The sequence below is a fragment of the Bubalus bubalis genome, chromosome 9 (assembly GCF_019923935.1).
Source record: "Bubalus bubalis isolate 160015118507 breed Murrah chromosome 9, NDDB_SH_1, whole genome shotgun sequence".
Classification (NCBI taxonomy): Eukaryota; Metazoa; Chordata; class Mammalia; order Artiodactyla; family Bovidae; genus Bubalus; species Bubalus bubalis.
The window spans coordinates 67,483,409-67,498,939 of record NC_059165.1 but is presented as its reverse complement, the minus strand read 5'-3'; the positions used below and the strand labels follow the sequence as shown (position 1 = coordinate 67,498,939).

General features: G+C 58.7%; 1 protein-coding gene across 6 annotated transcripts; it reads left to right on the top strand.

Annotated features, from left to right (window-relative positions):
* The first annotated feature begins 564 nt into the window (after positions 1-564).
* On the top strand, positions 565-13,310 carry ARHGAP45 (Rho GTPase activating protein 45). 6 transcript variants are annotated; one of them, XM_006050489.4, is made up of 23 exons: positions 565-1,056; positions 1,738-2,068; positions 4,899-5,042; positions 5,243-5,327; positions 5,426-5,498; positions 5,679-5,745; positions 5,867-6,004; positions 6,084-6,148; positions 6,339-6,449; positions 6,521-6,601; positions 8,181-8,369; positions 8,594-8,731; positions 8,822-9,012; positions 9,131-9,255; positions 9,331-9,414; positions 9,546-9,650; positions 9,763-9,935; positions 10,214-10,402; positions 10,496-10,633; positions 10,866-11,092; positions 11,176-11,386; positions 12,050-12,158; positions 12,535-13,310. In XM_006050489.4, the coding sequence occupies exons 1-23, from the start codon at positions 955-957 to the stop codon at positions 12,945-12,947; spliced, it is 3,489 nt and encodes a 1,162-aa protein (XP_006050551.4). In that variant the 5' UTR covers positions 565-954; the 3' UTR covers positions 12,948-13,310. The 6 variants fall into 6 exon arrangements, with proteins under 6 accessions (XP_006050551.4, XP_025148580.3, XP_006050552.4 ...); XM_006050490.4 differs by having other exon boundaries at positions 566-835; XM_025292795.3 differs by lacking the exon at positions 9,331-9,414.
* Positions 13,311-15,531: the final 2,221 nt, after the last annotated feature.

Sequence of the window (15,531 nt, the reverse complement as noted above, 5' to 3'; positions counted from 1 at the left end):
GTTAGCGTTAGGGTTAACCTGTTCTGCTGAGTGTCCCCAGAATGTAGAATCAGGGGTGGGTGTGGGAGATGGATGGAGGGAAGGCAACCCACTATACCATGCACTGTTCCCTGGGGTCTTCATGGGGAGTTGCCAAAGGGTGGAGGGCAGCCACACAGAGGAGCGATGGGAGGACTGGAAGGCAGGCGCCTGTGTCCAGGGTACCCATTGCATCAGTGGAGCTGGGTGGCTTCTGAGCATATGTCAAAGTCTGTGTCCCCACATGTCCGTCATGTTCAGGTATCTGCACTCCTGGGTGCATCTGGGTGTGGCCGAGTGGGGGTGAGCATCTCTGCAATCGCTGTGTCCCTGCCGGGATCGTGTCTGGGGCATCGGTGTCTTGCCTGGGGCATTGCCGCCAGGCAGGGCACCTCAGCAAACATGCACACGCAGAGCTCAGGAAAGCGGAAGCTGGGGGTGGGGCCTGGGACCCCACCTTCGAGCCCACTGTGCAGAGGGGCAGGCTGAGGCTGAGGCTGGGGAGGGTCAGGGGCGGGTCTGAGTCACCGCCTCCGGAGGCCTTTTCCTGTGGGGGGAAGCGCCCGCCAATGAGGGCTGTGTCTGTCACGTGAGCCTGACAGCTGAGGAGGGGGTGGCCAGCGGCAATGTGGTCCCGAGGCCACCAACACCAGGAGCTGTGGTACTGAGACCCCTGGCCTACCTCCCCCAGCCAGGCCCCCTTGGGCTTCTTGGGCCCGGCTCCGCCATGTTCTCCAGGAAGAAGAGAGAGCTCATGAAAACCCCGTCTATCTCGAAAAAGAACCGGGCGGGAAGCCCCTGCCCACAGCCCTCGGGGGTGAGTGAGCCTCTAAGGGGAGCACGGAGCGGGCGGGGACCTTAGAGCGACAGCTGGGCAGCACCGGGACAGGAGGACACCCTGTGATCAGGCCCAGCAGGGCAGGGCTGGGCAGTGACATGCTGGGCCAGTGGCGGGGGGTACGAGCCAGCTACAGCCCCCACCAGGCTGGACTGCAGGGGCTTCGCAGGATGGGCTGGGATCCTCGCATTCAGCTTACGGTAGGAGCCCTTGGGATGGCCATGCACCCTCCCACCCTGTCCAGTGCCGGCTGTGGGGTCCAGGGAGTGGTGGGGTGGGTACCAGGGTATGGGTGCATTGGGCCTGGACTCCTTCAGGTGGGGGCTCAGGGAATTTGGGGTCTCCAGGCACCGTTAGATGTGAGAGCTATAGCTAGGCTGTTAGGCAGAAGGTTTATAAGGAGCAGACTGTGGAAGGAGACCCACGGGGGCAGGCCTGGTGCAAGCCTGGGGGCATCTACAGGGCCTGCGGTGTCTGTGGGCTCAGGAGTCTGCTGGACCCTCAGAGGACAGAAACTGAAGAGGTGTCTACCAATGAGTAGGCATCTGCAGTGGCCTCTACTGAGACAGCTCAGGAGACCCCAGCCCTACCCCTCTCTCTTCCCCCTTACCCCCCTCCCTTCCTTACCTCCGGAAGTGGGGCGCCCCTCCCCCACCCCGGCTGTGGTTTGGGCAGAGACGTTGTTTGTGAAAGCTCCAGGAGAGGACGTTGGGTAACAGGTGTGGGAGGGGCCCAACACCAAATCTCAGCCCTCTGACCTGTGGCCTCTGACCCCTATGGAGTCAGGCTGAAGACCCTCCAGAGCCCCACTTCACTTCCAGGGAAACTGAGGCAGGGCCCAATGGGAGCACCTGCTTTACCAGCTCCCCCTACCCTCCCAGGAACTGCCTAGGAGAGACGGGGCTGATGCAGTGTCCCTGGGGCCCAGCCTAGAACCCCCAAGTGTGGCCTCGAATGCTAAGGCCACGGGCACTCTCAAGAGGCCAACCAGCCTGAGCCGCCATGCCAGCGCTGCTGGCTTCCCTCTGTCGGGGGCCAGCACTTGGACGCTGGGCCGCAGCCATCGCAGCCCACTGTCTGCGGCCAGCCCGGCCGAGGCACCCATCCAGGGACCCTGCCCAGACACCGTGGAGGACATCTCCCACCTGCTGGCTGACGTGGCCCGCTTTGCCGAGGGCCTTGAGAAACTGAAGGAGTGTGTTCTGCGTGATGGTGAGAACTGGCAGGGACACCAGGGCCTGGGTGGAGGAAAGCAGGGTCAGACCTTAAAACCTAGGGGGTCAGCACAGAGTTGGGGAAGGACTTGGGGAGGCTCAGATGGAAATGGTTCGGAGGGCTTTGTGGAAAAAGACATTGCAGCTAGGGTTCTGACAGATGAACAGGAGTTCAGTGGCAACTAGGAAGGAAAGGCATTGAGGTAGAGGCAATGTCATGTGCATAGAAATACAAAGTAGAGATGCATTTGGGGGAATAAGGTTCAGGTGTATGAAATGTGTAAGGTTGAAGACACTGAGAATGGCAAGCAGAGGGACCCTGGATGTTATCCTGAGGGTGTTGGGGAGCCATAGAAGGTGTAAGAGCAGAGGTGGAACAAGGTCAGATCTGCATGTTGGACTGAAGTGAATGAGAGGCACGCTGAGGTCTGGACAGAGAGAGACTCAGGAGAGATGAAGGGCAGGACTGGCACGTAAGCTGCAGGAGTGAGCGGGCTGTGGATGGCAGTTCCGTTTTCTCCACGCGTCCGCTGACAGCTCAGCTTCCTGCCAAGTTATTTTCATCTGCTTCCTGTTTGTCCCTAACAGCCAAGGAGGGCACTGTGATCTCTCCTGCAGGAAACCGCAGTGCCAGGGCTGTGCTAAACACCCTGGCCTGCTCCTTTCATGTGCCCATTTTACGGATGAGGAAACTGAGGCCCAGGGTGGCCCCCTGACTCTGGCTCACCTGAGCCAGAGCCCAGGTTCAACCTTCACCTGGAGAGGGACCTCAGCTTTAAAGGCTGTAATGGGGAGCTCCCTTGCTGGCCAAGCCTCTGCTGCGGGGGTGGTGTCAGCCTGTGGGGTTATCTGGTCCTGGGGTGGAGCTGGACTTGTTTCCTGGGGAAACTCTCTAATCTCGGTTCCTTTCCGATCCTAGCGCTTCCTTGGAGGCCAGGCCTGGGCGGAGCTGAGCCTGTGGGCATTGTGCAGGAGGATGGCCAGGGCAGGGGCCCCCTTCTTTGCACCTTGGGGCAGCCCTGGGCAGAGGGAAGGGCCTGGAGTAGAGAGAATTTGGGTTTGACTGCTGGTGCTGCCCCTGCCGGCCTGGGAGACTCTTGTATTTCATCTGTGAAATGGGGCAACGACACGCCCTGCACGGATGCTGGCTGTGACCAGAGGTCCTCAGCCTACAATGATAGTTGTGGGATAGCCAGACGGCTTTCAGCTTGGGAGGCAGTAAGCGCAGGGATCCACGTGGGCGGGGTCTCCCTGCACCTCCCCACGCCAGGTACCTGGGCCTGTTTCTCTGTCTGCCCTTGGCAGCACCATCCCGAATGGAGTCACATCTCCTCGTCTACTCAGGTCTGAGTCCTGATCCTTGAGTTTGGGGAGCCGAGAACCCCAGCCAGGGCTCGCGGGACTCCGGGGGGCGGAGCTTTCCTCGGCGGGGGCGGGGTCTTCGGACCGGCCAGAGCTGGTTTGGCTGATGAAAACCCGGTACCAAAGACCCTAGGCCGTCGTGCGCATTCACGATCCCTGCGCTCTGACGGTATACCATGTGTATCTGCTGGACGGTGCACCCCGCGCTGGACCAGAGGCCTGTGCGCTGCCAGGCAGGGCCCCGAGGTGAGGGGATGGGCGGGGTGTGGGGATGCAGGCTCTGGTCAGGAGCACGTGGTGCTCTGGGCATTTGCCGGCCCACTGGGGACACAGGGCTGCCGGGCGCTTACCTTGGCCGGTGCAGAGCTGGGCATGTCTGGACTTCGCCAGAGTCCCACCTGCCCAGGTTGGGGTGCTGCGGGGACCCAGGTGGCGGAGGCCCAGGAGACACGAGGGGCGGGGTGCCTGGGAGGAATGTCTGGGGAAGGGGCGTGGCCAGCCTCCCTGGATTCCTGAAGCTCCTTCCGGCCTCCCGAAGTTCCCCGCTGATTCAGGCGCAAATCCTGAATCCGAGGAATGTTGGGGCCAAGGACTCCATAGGGGTCTCCCTGTCGGTGGTATTCAGTGGGAGTCTGGTATTCAGTGGAAGTCTTCGGTGCTGAAAAGGGATCAGACACCTATTTCCAGAGTCCTTTTTTTTGAGTATCACCTACCAGGCTGAGTCAGAAGCGCACAGGTGGGGGAGGTACAGGTAGGACCCTCATGGGTGTCAGCAGGTCTGCTCATTCCTTCAGCATCTACAAGCTTCTTTAGTTTTGTTTCCACTACATGGTGCATGTTCTGCCTGCACACTCTGCTTTTTTTCCAGTTAAGAATATCTGAGGGCACTTAAAGCCTCCCTCAAAGATGTAGGTCAGACCTTGACCTTTCTTTGCTCTGACACCTTCCATAGCTTCCCACTGCCCTCGTGATAAAGCCAGGCAGTGTCCTTCTATCTTCAGAGCTAGAAAAGCTGTGTGATCCTTGCGAAATGACTTCTCCCCTGTGTGCCTCAGTTTCCTCACCTTCTAAATGGAGGTGATAACAGGGCCTGCCTCATAGGGTGGCTGTCTGGAGAGAGATAATGGGGTGTTTAAGCCTCAGTTCCCAGGCCAGCAGGGCCAGGAGAGAACTGAACAGAGCTTTGCAACTTGGACGACAGTGGAAGGTTATTTTCTGGAGGGACAGGAAAGGGTGTTCTAAGCAGGACTGTCTAGACTGACATCTGGCCTTTGTCGACCTGGCCAGCAGTCCAGAGAGGGACAGTCCACCCCACCCCACCCCCTGAGGTCACACACTGAGCCTCAGGCAGTTGCCTTCTCCCTCCTCTGCCTCAGTCTCCCCACCTGGGGAGAGAAGTGTTAGGTTGGGTGGTTAGGTAGACAGGCTTTCCCTCCCTCCCTGCTCATACCCACTCTACCTGGCAGAACTCCTTGAGGCCCGCCGGCCACTGGCCCATGAGTGCCTGGGTGAGGCCCTCCGTGTGATGCGCCAGGTCATCTCCAAGTACCCACTGCTGAACACTGTGGAGACACTCACGGCTGCTGGCACCCTCATTGCCAAAGTCAAAGGTCAGCCGGCTGGGACGAGGCACAGAGAGCTTTCTGTCTGGGAGGGCTTTCTGAAGGAGGGGATGTTTGAAGTGGGTTTTGAAGGATGCATAGGAGTGTGATGGACACAACAGCTCCAATGTTCCCCCTTCAATTAGTTGCACGGTTGGTCACCTCCCAAACAGACTGGGCCAACCTCTCTCATCCTTGTCTGTCCCCAGCCTTCCATTATGAGTGCAACAATGAGTCAGACAAGCAGGAGTTTGAGAAGGCCTTGGAGACCATTGCCGTCTCCTTTAGCAGCACGTGAGTGTGGGGTAGGCGTGGGGACGAGTGGGGGTGGGGAAGGGTGGGGACCCATGTGGACCCATGTGCCCCTTGACACTTGCCCCTCCACCCTGCAGTGTATCCGAGTTCCTCATGGGTGAAGTGGACAGCAGCATCCTCCTGTCAGTGCCCCCTGGGGACCCAGGCCAGGTGAGCAAGGGTGGCCTGCATATTGCTTGGGGTCAGGCTGGCAGGGCAGGTGAGTGCCCCTGTTCCCTCTGTGGACCACGGCCACTCGCTCTGTCCAGGGGGGTGGCGACTGTCTCCTGCAGGGTGGGCCTCAAACAGGGCCCAGCCCAGGCTGGACTCACCTATCTCCTTCTGATATAGTCCATGGAGAACCTGTATGGACAGGCGAGTGAGAGTGCCCCCCCCAGCGGTGAGGAGTGTGATGCGGGTGAGTCCCTGAGCCCAGCAAGTGGCAGAGGACTGGGGTGGTGGATGGGAGGAGGGGTGGGCTGGGGCAGGGGAGGGCTGGGCAGGGGTGGAGCCTGGGCTGAGGTGTGTCTACTCTGCAGGCTGCCTGTCCCCAGAGGACGTGGACACCCTGCTGCAGCGCTGTGAGGGGGGCGTGGACGCTGCCCTGCAGTACGCCAAGAACATGGCCAAATACATGAAGGACCTCATCGGCTACCTGGAGAAGCGGAGCGCGCTGGGTGAGAGCTAGGGTCTGCAGGGTGGGGTCTGGCTGGAGGGCCCCTCCGCCCCCCTGCCCTCACACCCCTTCCCCTGCAGAGATGGACTTTGCCAAAGGCCTGCAGAAGATCGTCCAGAACTGCAGACAGAGTGTCATGCAGGAGGTGGGGAACTTGGGGGGAGTGTCTGGGTGGGTGGGGCACTGGGCAGGGTTCCTCAGGCCTGGATGTGAGTCTCAATACCTCCAGGATGGACCAGAAAAAAGGGGTTTCCAGTCTGTACAAAGGTGGTTGAGGGAGCAGGGGGGCTCCTGGCCCACCCCCACGTGACCCTGATGCTGGCCCCACCCCACAGCCGCACATGCCCCTCCTGTCCATCTACTCACTGGCGCTGGAACAGGACCTGGAGTTCGGCCATGGCCTGGTGCAGGCAGTGGGCACACTGCTGACCCAGACCTTCATGCAGGTAGGCTGTACCTGGGAGGGTGGGCGGGATGGAAGGTGCCGGGGTCCCCACTCACACTTGTCTCTCCCAAGCCCCTGAATCTGCGGCGGCTCGAGCATGAGAAGCGAAGGAAGGAGATCAAGGAGTCCTGGCACCGCGCCCAGAGGAAGCTGGTACCACGGGTGGGGCACGGGGGCTGGGAGGGGCCAGGGCGGCCAGCTCACGCATGCACAGTCCTCTGGTATGCATCCAGATGAAGATTTCCCGAGTTTTGCCGACATCGTGCAGAGTGCCCTGTGCCCATGTGAGGCGGGTCCTGCCTCCAAGCTGCTTCAGGCTCCTGACCTCCAAGCTGTAGCAGGAAAGGCCCTGGCCCTGGCCCTGGGGCCCCCCTCAGTGTCAGAGTTCACTGTCACGGGGGAACAGGGTCACCTGTGGCTGCCAGGAGCAGGTCTGGGGTAGACCAAACGGGCTCACCAGGTCTGGTGGATGCTCCAGCTTCTTCCTCCAGGTTACTCTTCTCACCTCTTTTTGGGCAGTTCCAAGGCACTAGTATCTTTTGTGTTGCTTTTTAGGTGTGTTAACAGGGTCGGTGGTGAAACCAGCTCCAGTTAGTGGAGTCCTGCAGCTCCATCTAGCATGTCTGGCAAATGCTCCTCTCCCCAACTTTTGCACACCTGATGACAGCTTGCCAAGTACCCCATTCTGCTTCTGATCTTTTAAACACACCTCCATATTCAGGGACTTGCCCTGTCTCAGTCCACGTGAAACCCCTCCTGCCTTTTTCTTAGCTAGGCATTCTCAGCTACAGAGCCACATGGCGTATTTCGGTACGTCCCTATTGATGGAGTTTAGTTGTGGTTGAGTTGTTGCTGTTTCAAACATCACTGCTGTGATGAGCTTGTGCCCCTGTTACTCAGACCTGTGACCTAGCATTCATCTCAGATCAGTGCCCCAAGGATAATGGCTGGGTCACGGGGGTGAGTGTGGGAGGCTGAGCTCCAGAGCCACAGCCACGCTCTTCCTCTTCTGTGGGCTCTCAGTTCGTATCCTTTGTTCACCTTGGACTGGACAATAGCCTGTTTCTTATTGACTTCCCAGAGCGTTCTACCTATTAGAGAACCCAGCTTTGGATGATACCTGTTACAGACTCCTTCACCCCCAGTTTATTGTTTTGATTTTTGATTTAACCCGTTGGCCTTTTCCCAGTTGAAACCCGTGATCGTTAGTAGTAGTCTTTCCTTTTATGGTTTCTCAGTTCTGTGTCACATGGAAAGGCCTTCCCTGTGCTATGTTTCTACTAGTACTCATATGAATTCTTATGTTTGAGCTTCTGATGGTGTAGGCTGTAAGGTGTGGCCCCCAGAAGGCTCACTGGGTTTTAACTGAGTGCTCTTTGAGGGTGCCTCACTTCCTGTCTGGGCGACCTCACTGGTCTCGTCTGTAAGAAGGGAAGTGAAAGAGACAAAAGCGCAAGTCACTGTGGTGGGCGTGGGTGTAGGTGTCAAGAGGATGATGTTGTCGGTGTCTCCTTCAGAGCTTAGCTGTGCCTTACCTTCCCCAGCTGTAAAATGGGCAGGCCAGATGCTGGCTCCTCCCAGGGTCCCACTATGGGTGTCACCTCCTGCTCTTTCACCATCAGTCCCGTTTGTTTCACTGGCCACAGGATCTGTGCACAAGAGATGTGGGTGGCAGAGGTCTCTAATGTGTATTTGACTGACTGGGGTCATCTGCTCACTGCCACAACCACAGCAAGAGGCAGAGTCCAATCTCCGCAAGGCCAAGCAGGGCTACATGCAGCGCTGCGAGGACCATGACAAGGCCCGCTTCCTGGTGGCCAAGGCGGAGGAGGAGCAAGCCAGCATTGGGCCCGGTGCAGGGGGTGCAGCCTCCAAGACCCTGGACAAGCGTCGTCGCCTGGAGGAGGAGGCCAAGAACAAGGTGAGGGCCAGTGATGGAGGGCAAGGCCCATGGTGACAGATCCTCATGCCCTGTACAGAATTGCCCACCTCTGGTCCCTTGTCCAGGCTCTGCCTCCTGGCAGGAATGCCTTCCCATCCTTTTGTACCTAGTTGATTTCTTTGTGGGGCCTGAAGATGCCCTGAGGGCTGAACCATGGGCTAATGCTTCCCTGGGCAACCGCCCACCTCCCGCCCCCACCCCAGGCGGAGGAAGCAATGGCCACCTACCGTACATGCGTGGCCGATGCTAAGACACAGAAGCAGGAGCTGGAGGATACCAAGGTGACGGCACTACGGCAGATCCAGGAGGTCATCCGGCAGAGCGACCAGACCATCAAGTCGGTGCGCACTGGGGCTCCCCTGGAGAGGTGGGAGGAGCACCTACCTGTCAGGTGCCAGGACCACTAGCGCTTACCTCCCGCCCATCCACAGGCCACCATCTCATATTACCAGATGATGCACACGCAGACGGCCCCACTGCCCGTGCACTTCCACATGCTGTATGAGAGCAGCAAGCTGTACGACCCAGGCCAGCAGTACGCTTCCCATGTGCGCCAGCTGCAGCGCGGCGAGGAGCCTGATGTGCACTACGACTTCGAGCCCCATGTGTCCACTAGTGCCTGGTACACTACCTTCTGTGCTTGCCCAGGGAGCCAGACTTCCTGCCTGAGATGAGGGCAGGGGCAGGGAGCCCTTGTGACCCCCATCATGGCCCCTCCTTTTGGCTGTTGTTCCCACCAGGTCCCCAGTCCTGCGTGCTCGGAAAAGCAGCTTCAATGTCAGCGATGCTGTGGGGACAGAGGCTGCCAGTAGCCCCCCGGAGGACGGCGGGCCCAGCGAGGGAGAGATTGCCAAGGAGCGCAGGGGTGAGTGCCAAGAGGGGGCGGACGCAGCCCCCTTGCAGCCCCCCTCAGACCTTCACTGGGGTACTTCTTTCACAGGTGGGCGGGGCCATCAGGTGCACAAGTCGTGGCCCATCTCCATCTCAGATTCGGAGGCCAGTCTGGGCCCCAGCCCTGGCTCAGGTGAAGGGGCCTGCTGGGTCAGCGGGAGGTAGAACACTGCGACCCATCCCAGGCTTCAGTGGGCTCATTGTGCAGCTGGCAGCAGGGGTGGGGGTGCAGGGGGAGCCTCTGACACCCTGTTTCCTGCTCAGAGGACTTTAAGAAGTTCGAGCGTATGTCTTCCTGTGGCACCATGTCGTCCAACGAGGAGCTGGCCGACCAGGAGGGCAGTGCAGGGGCATCAGCCTTTGATCAGGGTGAGGGAGCCTCTGAACGGGGCAGTGGGGGAAGGAAGGGTTTGGAGACTCTCTGTGGGTCTGGCCCTGACCTCCCTCGGTGACACTGACCACCTTCCCCCTCCCCCACCAGCTGACCTCAATGGCATGACTCCAGAGCTGCCTGTGGCCGTGCCCAGCGGGCCCTTCCGCCACGTGGGGCTGTCCAAGGCGGCCCGGACCCACCGGCTTCGGAAGCTCCGCACACCGGCCAAGTGCCGGGAATGCAACAGCTATGTGTACTTCCAGGGCGCCGAGTGTGAGGAGGTGAGTGGTCCCAGTCGGGTCCAGGGGAGCCAGGCACCTGGATGTGCGACCCATGTCGGGAGAGAGCACCTGCGGTCTGGAGGTGGGGCCAGAGCAGTGGGAGGAGCCCAGGCTGAAGGGTGAAAACCATTTCAGAAGCTGCACTGTGGTGGGGAGTCAGGGTTGGGGTGGGGGTGTGTGTTTGTGTGTGCGTGCACTGAGATGAGGCAGGAGATGGAGCCAGGGGTGTCTGAGCTGGACCAGAGTCAGGTAGGGCTGCTCACACTGCCCACCCCCAGTGCTGCCTGGCCTGCCACAAGAAGTGCCTGGAGACCCTGGCCATCCAGTGTGGCCACAAGAAGCTGCAGGGCCGTCTGCAGCTCTTTGGCCAGGACTTCAGCCGTGCTGCCTGCAGCACCCCCGATGGTGTGCCCTTCATCATCAAGAAGTGCATCTTTGAGATCGAGCAGCGGGCGCTGCGCACCAAGGTGACCACCGCCGGCACAGCAGCGGGGACTCCAGCCAAGGGACTGCACAGGGAGGGAGAGGCATGGGCCCTTGCTGACTGCAGGCTTTCACAGGGCATCTACCGGGTCAATGGGGTGAAGACACGTGTAGAGAAGCTGTGCCAGGCCTTCGAGAATGGCAAGGAGCTGGTGGAATTGTCGCAAGCCTCACCCCACGACATCAGCAATGTCCTCAAACTCTATCTGCGCCAGGTAAGATAGATGGTGACAAGGCAGAGCAATTCCTAGGCTGGACAGGGAGCCTGCTGGGGGCATGACCAGCGCTAGGAAGGGGCGTGGTTGCTAAGCTGGGGCGTGGTCAGTATTGAGTGGATGGGACCTATACCTAGAGGCGGGGCCGCTGTCAGGGGCGGGGCCAGTGCAGGACTGGCAGTCTGTGGGCCAGGCCTACTGACCCTCCACACCTGACCTTGCCACCCTGCAGCTGCCTGAGCCGCTCATTTCCTTCCGCTTCTACCATGAGCTTGTGGGGATGGCCAAAGACAGTCTGAAGGCCGAGGCCGAGGCCAAGGCAGCATCTCGGGGTCGGCCGGATGCCACAGAGAGGGAGGCTGCGGCCATGGTCATGGCGAGCCGGTTGCGGGAACTCCTACGGGACCTGCCTCGGGAGAACTGGGCCACACTGCGGTACCTGATGCGGCACCTGCGCAGGTGAGGGCCGAGTCGGCCGAGGTCAAGGGTGGCAGGGTCCTGGTTGCTGCTCACACCTGCCCCTGCACCCTACAACCCCCCAGGATCGTGGAGGTGGAACAGGACAACAAGATGACACCAGGGAACCTGGGCATTGTGTTTGGGCCCACGCTGCTGCGGCCCCGGCCCACTGAGGCCACCGTGTCCCTTTCCTCGCTGGTGGACTACCCCCACCAGGCCTGCATCGTGGAGACCCTCATCACCCACTTCAGCCTGGTCTTCGAGGAGGAGCCCGAAGAGACCCCAGGGGGCCAGGTGAGGGCTTCCCACTGTGGACAAGGGATGCAGGGCTGAGCATGGTGGGGGCTAGGAACCTTGCTTGCCTATGGGGGGATTATATAGGGGGTTCTGCTGGGAGATGTTTGGCTTGGACAGGGCTGTCCGGGGCATTCAAGGCACATTTTAAGCAAAGAACTGGGTGAACTGTGGGTTCAGATCTGTGGGTGGAACCTGCGCTCAACCAGCCATCCTGGCCCCTCTGGTTTCCCACTTCTGCCCCCTCTGTAGCCTGTCCTTGTGTCCTGGCTCCCACAAGCTCAGCTGGGTCCAGCCTGCTGCTCTCCTTGGTAGAGGGTCTTATTTCCAGGCAGCATTGGCTCCCATGCTCAGTCCCCACTGCACATCTTTAACCCCTCATCAGCCGCCTTTAGGGGAGGCAGGCTGTGGAGGGGACATGCCTGGTTGTAGCTTCAGGACAGTGGCTCCAGTGCTGGTGTCCACAGGGGCTCAGCCCCCTTTGTATGAGCTCAGCCTGTCCAGACATTGGATGGGGGGGCTGAGGGCCCTCATATGCTCAGTTGCAGCGGGTGTTAATGGTTTTTAGGGTTTTTACTTGGTTAACTTTCTTACAAGAGAGTAAATGGAACGTGGCATGGCCAGAACCGTGGCGCTTCCCTAACCTCTCTTCTGCTTCTGCAGGATGGGGTATCCAGCCAGAGACCTGAGGTGGTGGTCCAGGCACCGTACCTGGGGGGCAGCGGGGGTGCAGCCTTTCCCTTGACAGAGGAGGCTGAGGACGGGGTCCTTGGTGAGTGGGGTGGCCCTGGAGGTGCTGGGCAGATGGTGGGTGATGTAGTGGGTCCATGTCAAGGGCTGCAGACTGAACTGTTTCCCCGGACACAAGTGTCACCTGTCTTTAATCCGTTACAAACCCTTGCAAAGAGATACCCTTTCAAGGTGTTTTGCCAGGTCCAAGAAACAGGCACGCAGAAGTGGAAACAACCCCATGTGTCTGAGACCCTGCACCTGATTTGAGAGGGTTCTGAGCAGGGAGACAGGCCTGCTGGGGGGGTGGGGGAGCCTCTTGGTGTCACCAGAGGCAGATGCCCAGTGGTTCCACCCCCAGCTCACAGGCCGTCCATCTGTCCCTCTGAATCTCTGTCCCTCTCCCTTGGACTTTTCAGAACCCCATGTCGCCTCCAACGACTCCGATTCAGAGCTGGAGGAGGCCTCAGACCTGCAGTCCCCGGCGGGTGGGGCTGCACTGCACCGGCTCAGTTTTCTGGAGAGGCAGGGCTGCGAGGCAGGCACAGAGGGCAGTCAGGGCAGCCGCAGCGGCAGCGAAGAGCAGCTGGGCGCCACAGCCGGGGAGTACGGGCCTGGGGCCTGGGAGGGCCCTGGGGAGGAGCCAGCCCGGAGGCTCTCCGAGTACAACACCAACCAGTGCAACAACACCAGCCAGTGCAACGCCACCACCCAGTGCAACGCCACCAACCGGTGCAACAACGTGGCTGCAGCTTGGCTGCCAGCTGTGAGGCTGCGTGGTGGGCGGCTGGTAGGGGGCAACAGCTGCAAGAGGCAGCCAGAGTTTGTGTAGCTGGGGTAGCGGGCAGGTCCCGCCCCTGTGGACACGTCACTGAGAGGCCTCTCCTTCCGGCCACAGTGGCCAGGGCATTACTGATCCGCCTTCCCAGAAGCTTCTGCCTGCGCTACTCTGCACACCCGCTCTCAGACTTGATGTGATGGAGGACCCTGCCCACCCTGAGCCAGGCCAAGGAGGTCACAGGGCACCTGGGAGGAGGGCTGGACGCCTTGTGGAGAGTGGGCCAGCTGGCCTCAAGACAAACTGGTTCTTACAGAAGAGCGGGTTTGGGTACTGGTGTTAGGATACAGGAAGTTCCCACAGTGGAGTTTTCCAATGTGTACTTTCCTTTTGCATACAATAAAGTCTTCAACCTGAGCCTGCCTCCTCTGGCAGCAGCGGCCTGAGCAACGTTCCCAGCTCCTCAGCAATGTTCCCAGCTCCTCACTGGGCCTGGGGCAGTGGGGGGAGCTGTGAATAGAAATTCCACCACATGGCAGGGCAACCCCATAGGGCATGTGAGCCCAGGTGGCCATGGGGACATAGACACAAGGCATCACTTCCCTGCACTCCTGGCTCAGGAAACCCACGTGGACTAAAGAGCCTCAGGGAGACAGTAGCCACTGTCCAAGACAGCATAGCCAGGAAGAGGCGAGGCTCTGCCTCCATTCCTACAGGTTTATCCTGGAGGGCCGGGGATGGCTAAGCAGAGACCCAACTACTCACGAGATGAATGACATGGATTCACACCCCATCACGGTAGAACCTGCTAGGTCTCCCTTTCTGACAGGACAGCCCCCCAAAACGGCTGTCCTCCCCAAGCTTAGGTAAGACCAGCTGTGGTGGTCAGAGCTCTGCCCCTGCCTAAGCTTCCTAAGAGCCCAGAAGGTGGCCTGCAGTTTGGCAAACAGATAAAAGCCCAGGCCATACCCTGTGGTTGCATGTGACTTGTGGCCACTTCTGCCCCACGGGGTAGCAGAGTTGAATAACTGCAGCAAGGCAACCTGGCCAGCACAGCCAAGACACTCACCCTCTGGCCGTTATAGAACAAGTGTGCTGACCCCTAAGTTTTTAACACAGAATGAGTGAAAAGATCTATGAACACGTCAGGTGCTCCGCAGGGCAGAGGGGACCTCCACTTCTCCATGGAGGAGGTAAGAAGCATCCGGCTCCAGGCACCCAAGTGCCTGTGAGGAGCCCGGCCTGGCCTGCACACGGTTCCAGACACGACCCCACCAAAGGACTTTAACAGGCTGTGCCACCTTCAGGCATGGCCTGACCCAGGCTCACAATCGGGAAGGTACCCACTTCCTGAAGCTCTGAGGCTGGCGTCTGGACCAATCTCAGGGACTTGCAGCAGCAGAACCGATCCCCAAGCAACAAGCAGGGGTTGGGGGGGGACCCCAAAGGAGAGCTGGGACCGCTGGTGGAACATCCACACCTCGCATCTGAGGCCCCGCACCTGTGGACAGGCCTGCACCCAGCACCCCCCACTAGGCCCCCAACCAGAAGAAAAGGAGTTTTCAGGGAATCAATGCACTGATTCTGGAGTTCATTAGCAAGAGTAAAAATCTAAGAACATCCAAGACTGTAAACTATACGTTTACTGTTTCTGCCATTTTAACCTGCAGAGTTCACAAGCACAGCACATTGACACAGTTGTTCAACCATTCCCACCATCATCTCCAGAACTTTCTCATCTTCCCAAACTGAAACTCTGGTCCCCAGGAAACACCAACTCCCTCTCTCCTCCAGTCCCTGGCCCCCCAGCACCATCTACTTCTGTCTCTGTGGATCTGACTGCTTAGAGATCCCAGGTAAATGGAATCAGACAGAATTTGTCCATCTACATCTGGCTTATTCTGGCTGAGACAGTTTTGGAAAACAATGTATGTCTGTTTTGGAGAAAGGGGAGACCTGTTTGCCTGTTAAGATGTACTGTAAAATTACGATTTTAAAAATCTAAGTTTTGGGAAGGGATGTTCAAGAGGGAGGGGGCATATGTATACCTATGGCTGATTCATGTTGATGTGTGGCAGAAACCAACAGAATTGTAAAGCAATCATGCTCCAATTAAAAATAAATGAAATTTTTTAAAAAAAACTAAATTTATCAATGAAAAGAGGATCTCAACACAGACTCACATGGGTCTATGCGTTCACTACAAGAGAGTGGAAACTCAGGGCAGCACTATTCCTCAATAAACAGCGTCAAGAGCACCATCTGTCTGTGGGGAAGTGACCACCCCAGGTCACATGATGCCCAGGAGTAAACCCAGAATTTGAGACCCACAAATAAAGACTACAGGGGGATGGACGTCCCTGGGGTCCAGTGGTTGAGAATCCACCTGCCAGCGCAGCAGGAGGTGGTTTGATCCCTGGTTGGGGAACTAAAATCTCACACATGCCGCAACTACGACCCAAGGCAGTCAAAAACGAAAAACACTACATGGGGACACCTAAGAGATATAAAACGTGGGGAAACTGTTTTGTAATTTGTGCCTAGGATATATAAAGAACCCCTAAAACTCAGTAATGGAAGACAACCCAGTTAAACAAGAGGTAAAGGACCTGTGCACAGACACATATCTGAGGTAACC